The 5802-nt window shown below is 35.0% G+C and overlaps 1 protein-coding gene across 1 annotated transcript; it reads left to right on the top strand.

Annotated features, from left to right (window-relative positions):
- The first annotated feature begins 758 nt into the window (after window positions 1-758).
- LOC111891360 (nucleolar protein 56) lies at window positions 759-3000 on the top strand. Its single transcript, XM_023887410.1, has 7 exons — window positions 759-852; window positions 1141-1144; window positions 1231-1418; window positions 1506-1758; window positions 1840-1960; window positions 2340-2417; window positions 2914-3000. Exons 1-7 carry the CDS (start codon window positions 759-761, stop codon window positions 2998-3000), a joined length of 825 nt encoding a protein of 274 aa, XP_023743178.1.
- Window positions 3001-5802: the final 2802 nt, after the last annotated feature.

Genomic DNA, 5802 nt, shown 5'->3' with positions numbered 1-5802 from the left:
TTGCTCCGGTTGTTATGGTTGAACAAATGGTGGTTGTAATGATTTTCATGGTGGTTGTTTACCATCTTATGACAAACAATCTTCTAGAACAGCAAGTTGCCAACCATGGCCAACCCACGGGGTCAGTAGGGCCATGGCCCATGGAATCATTGATCTAGGGGGCATTAAGTTTTCAAGAGCTTTTATGGTATGTATAGTTTAATTGGACCAAAATTAATCGTATATTAATTTTTTAGCCCAGGGCAGTGGAGCTGAAGACGAACACGGGGCAAATTACAGCATCTCACGCCTACATAGAAGCAATCAAACAGATTCTAGGGAAACTCACACGCCTAAATTGAGGATTTTCTTTGTTATTAATCTCCACCGATTATCCTTCTTCTTATCTTCTCATCGTTCTCGACATCTCCACACTCTAAATCTCCAGTTCTCTTAAAATCCAAATCATCAAATCGATTCATTAATTTCGAAGAGTCAACTACAAATTCGAAAGGTAGTCTATCCGGTTTAAAGAGATGAATCATAATTTGTTTCTGATTTTGAGAAATATATCTTCTTTGATGTTTTTGAATGAATTTTCTTTGAGGTATGCTTCTTTGAATTTGCGTTTCTTGTCTTTGAGATTTTATGGTTTCTTCAAGCTTTTTTAAATAATTTATTTATTACCATCATAATACAGATTCTAGACTTTTTAAGTGAAGCTTCTTAAAATCATTCAGAATTGTATCTATTGGCTCTGATTTCTCCGTATCTTAACTATGAAAGCAATGAAGAATTTGATCGTTGATCGAACACCCAAAGGTCAAATTCATATGTACTCGAAAGGAAACGGAAAATTGAAATTGCAATCAGGTGACAATAACTTGGGTTTATTATCAAAGTAAGGTTTGATTTAATCTCTTCATCCTTAACACAATTATATGTGATCTGTTAATGTTGACTCAATCGGTTATTGTTTTTGTTTGTAAATTGTAAATTGTAATGAACTTTTCACTTTGTGTAGTGGTATATTTGAAGTAAACTTTTCAAAGGATATCAAAATTTAGGGTATTCTTGGTCCATGTACATCACTTGAGAAGGTTCATATAGTGTTTTGAAGAATGTTGACTATTTGTTGACTTATTGTTGTTTTTTGTGCAGAAAGGTGCTTTATGTTCTGATACTAGTATTGGTCAAGGGGGTACTACTGCATGGAAGATGTGCGGACTAAACATATGATGTTTAATGCAGGGAATGGTACTCACGGCACTTCCCAAAGCTATTAAAGATTGTCAATGATAACTATCTTTATTCTAAACTTGCAAAATACATAAATGACAAGTCAGAGTTGTCTAGAGATAAGTTAGATGGGCTAGTAGATATCTTTGGTAATGAAGATAAAGCAAAGGAAGTAATCGGAGGAGCCAAAGTTTCCATGGGTAGGGTTATATTTGTTTTTGTTATATAATATGTTGTTATAAACTTATAATAATAAAAAGAGTATTTTATTCTATTTTCTTCTTCAGGTCAAGATTTGTCACCAGTTGACTTGGTTAATGTGCAGATGTTTGCAAAACGTGTGATGGACCTTGCTAAATACAGAAAGAAGCTTAATGCCTATCTTGTTGCTAAAATGAGTGACATAGTACCAAATTTGGTTGCATTTATTGGTGAAGTTGTTGGAGCTCATTTGATATCTCATGCTGGAAGCCTCACAAATCTTTCAAGATGCCCTTCTTCTACCCTTCAAATCCTTGGTGCTGAAAAAGCCCTTTTCAGGTCTAATATCATTATCCACAACCACTAAAACTTTCAGCTAAATACAATTAGATATTAATCTTAACCTTGTTCTAATTTTAGGGCTTTGAAATCGAAGGGCAACACAGCGAAATATGGTCTTATCTTTCATTCATCTATTATCAGGCATGCATCTGCTAAAACACAAAGGTCGAATGGCTCGTTTACTGCTCAGATGTTACTGGTCAAGCTGCAGATAATCAGTTTTTATTTCCAATTTTGACTTATTATCATCATAGCAGTGGACAAATGAGGCTTAGAGCTACCACTCTTTCAAGAAGAAGGGCCACAGGTCCAGGAAATACATGCATGCTTATTCATCTATCCTATAAGTTACTTTAATTGTTAATTTATCAACATTTATGAACTTTCTTGTTTAGTACTATGTTTGTACTATTGCATATGATATCAATTTTGCACTTTCTCTGTGTTTCTGTAGTAGTATTTTCACATCCTTTCTTCCCAAATTCAATTGTAACCATTTTTCTATTGCTTCAAATGTTGATATATTTATTATTATTATTGATCAACCAAAATTCAAGCTTGGTTTTTGCATTTTCTAGGATTTGGTTGTTGGGTTTGACCAAGAAGCAGCTGCAGTAGTCATAGGACACCTAGTTTCTTTAAAAATGGAAACAGAGGTAACATGTTAAATCTATCTTTTTATCATTATAGCTACTTTGGAGTCTTAACGCTTTGATTTTTTTCTATGAAAAGTTTCCATTTCTTTTTTTATGGTTTTTATTATTACTCACTGTAATGTAATCCTAGTGCTTCTAAGTCAAGTAACATACAATGTAAGGTTTATTTATTTTTCAATAGGCATGATAAAAACTAACCTTTAGAGCATTAACAACAACAAGCATATTAACACCACCTTACATCATTTGTTGTATTTCAGATTTTAGGGTTTATGTATGCAAACTGGGGGACTTCAATACACACACTTTCTTACAACAATGTACACAAACTAAGGAAATAAGAAAAGACACAGCGGTAAATGTACTTAACTTTTATATCTCTAAACTTCATATGGTTTTACAATCTAAAAGAGACACATTTGTTAGTATATATGCATTCTGATGTACTTCTAAAGGTTGTTGATTGTGTGATTAATAAAAGTTTTTTTTGTTTCAGCTAATGCTTCAAGCCCCTACTTGCCATCCATACCCGGTGGATTGCCTCACACGACACCAAGTTCAACATTTTTACCTAGTACACTAGGTAACAAACCAACGACATGATGGATTTTTTTTACATAATATGTGAAACAAGTAGTCCCGTAATAGCAATGTAGTATCGAGTTATATAGTTAGGGAAAAATCCTTAATAACAATGTATTGTCAGATCCCCTTAATATCAATGTATTATAATTTTTGATAAATTGTTTGACATGGTGTTATTGGATGAAACTGATTGTTTTGGTATATATTTGTTTCCATATTTTTGTATTATGCATAAATGATTATCGTAAAGGCATGTCGTAAATGGCTATTAAAGCTTATGGCACGCAAATGTGTGTCATCTTCATTTATGACAGGGGCTTTAATGATACACAATGTGTGTCGTAAACGCACGTCGTAAGGTTATGAAACACAAATGTGTGTCGTATTGTTTATGATTGGGCCTTCCTTGACACACAATGTGTGTCGTTAATGTGTGTAATAAATGCACGTCGTGAGTTTATGACATGAAAAAGTGTGTTGCCTTCCTTTATGACAGGGTCTTCCTTGACACACATTTGCGTGTCATCAGTGGCTTTTACGACACACAATGCGTGTCATTAAAGGGTATTTTGTAGTAGTGATCTTGTGCTTTTTTGAGACCTTTGAAAGTTTCCAAGATCCAAACTTTATTTCTTAATGTTGTTAGATCTAATTGGTTGTCCCATGTTGTTCATGTCCAAGCAAGTTGAAATGAAAGGAATACATAAAGTTGACAACTTTATGCATTCTAAGAGCCCATAGAGTAGGATATTTTCCAGATCTAGAAGAGGGTTGATTTTTTGGTCCCTTACATGGAGATTTTGGTTTAATCTCTTCATTTTGACCTATAATGGGTGGAGGACATGCATGTCTATCAAGTACTCATTTTATGGACCTTTAGAGTCCCCTTTGGCTTCTTGAAAAGTTAGAATGAATGGATTAGTGGATTAAGGACTTAAATATTTAGATTTTGGCATCAGACTATAGTCACAATGTAAGACATGACATCTCACGACGTGTGGGTGAAAGACCCTATTTTTTGTTGGGCTTTTTGGAGCTCACGACGTGACATAAGGCTGTTCACATCGTGAGATCACTTCAAATGATTTTTCAAGACTGAGTTGGGTCGAGTCGGGATGGAATTGGATTGAGTGGACTCTCACGACGTGACCAAGGTCTGGTCACTATGTGAGACCTTTTTGTTGGCATTGTCGGTTGTTGACTTTAACTTTAACCATTGACTTTTGGAAGGGGTTGACTTTTGGTCAAACTTATATTATTATTAAAAGGTAGACTTAGGGTTTACCTTGTGTCCATTGTTAGGAGGTGATAGCACCCATGTTTTGGCGGTGAGAGTTGTTAGCTATGGTTGGCACGACCTTGAGCTAAGTTTCTAATCGACTTTATGAGTTAGGTGAGTTTCTCCTCACTGTACTCATGCGTCGAAGGCACTAATTCCGACCTACTATGCTATGTATCTTGGTATATAGTGTTGGATTAGGTGTCTAAGCCCATAACTGTAATTGGTATGTACTTAACCCGATAGTAGCATGGTCATTTTGGGTTGCCTTCACCATAGCAATTTGATAGGATAAATTATGGAGAAAGAGATTAATTATGATTTATTAATATATTATAAGAATAATATATTAATTGAGAAATCATATTATTTAATTAGTATTGATCAGAAATTAATTTGTAATTAATTTGGTGATCAAAAGAGACTGATTAAATTATGGGGACTGATATTGCAGTTATATGATTGTTGCAAGTTAGGCTTATGGATCCCTAGGAAGGGGTGGACGAAATTATATGTGTAGCCCACATAGATTTCGTCCAAGGGGCATCCTGGAAGGATCTACTATACTACTTAAGGCTTAAGCAATCAGATTAGGGTTTTACCTGAAATCCTAGTAGCTCAGCTATATAAGGAACCCCTTGGCTCCCTGAAATCAGCAAATGCAACAAAGGAAAGAACCCTAACCGATTTTTAGAGCCTCCCAACCTCTTTCATATTCTTCCAATTTCTACTTGGTGTTTGTGACTCATTAGAGGTGCAACAATTGAGGCACTAAGATCTTGAAGGTCAAGATCTACATGCTACAAGGAAAATGTATTCATCTAACTTTGTGTTATGTTATAAATCTCTAAAATTGTGTGCTAGATAGGGTTCATGATTTGGATTATTAGAATTGCATGTATAAATTGAGAAAAACCTAGATCCAAAGCATTAGGGTTGCATGTACACCATAAGAATGTTGTAGTGCTCAAAACCCATCATATAGGATGATGATATGATGATTATATGTTAGATTGGTGGATTTGTGTGATTACATGTACTTGCTAGTTATATGTTTACATCTTACATATGTCGACATAGTGTGGGTGGATTGAGGCTGAACTGTTTTGTGTTGTCGGCCAACAAACACGGGCAATCCAATCGGGAGATTGTGGGACAGTGACAATCCAATCAGGAGATTGTGGGCTAGGTTAATTCAGTCAGGAGACTGTGGACCCAACATGCAATATGTATATTTTTTTGTGCACGGTACTTTGGGGGAAACTCACTAAGATTTGGCTTACCGTTTGATTGTTATGGTTCCATGTACATCTAATAATTTGGGAAAAGTGAAGGCTTGATTGTACACATCCTTTGCGTTTTGATTTCCACTTGATTTGAACACTCTGATTTTGAATGATTGTATTTGACACTAATGGTTGTGATTTGGGTTTTTATATAAACACGGGTTTTTATCTAAATGAAAAATGAAAATTTTATCGAGATTTTTGGGATGTTACAAGAACCTTATATCAGATCCAC

This window comes from Lactuca sativa, chromosome 3 (assembly GCF_002870075.4).
Source record: "Lactuca sativa cultivar Salinas chromosome 3, Lsat_Salinas_v11, whole genome shotgun sequence".
NCBI lineage: Eukaryota > Viridiplantae > Streptophyta > Magnoliopsida > Asterales > Asteraceae > Lactuca > Lactuca sativa.
This window is presented reverse-complemented; position numbering and strand designations above follow the sequence as displayed.

Excerpts from the sequence above, each read along its gene's own strand:
- LOC111891360 (XM_023887410.1), top strand. The coding sequence starts at position 759 with ATGAAAGCAATGAAGAATTTGATCGTTGATCGAACACCCAAAGGTCAA. Across the intron at positions 1,419-1,505 it reads AGGAGCCAAAGTTTCCATGG|GTCAAGATTTGTCACCAGTT; the intron begins GTAGGGTTATAT and ends TTTCTTCTTCAG. Across the intron at positions 1,961-2,339 it reads TTACTGCTCAGATGTTACTG|GATTTGGTTGTTGGGTTTGA; the intron begins GTCAAGCTGCAG and ends TGCATTTTCTAG.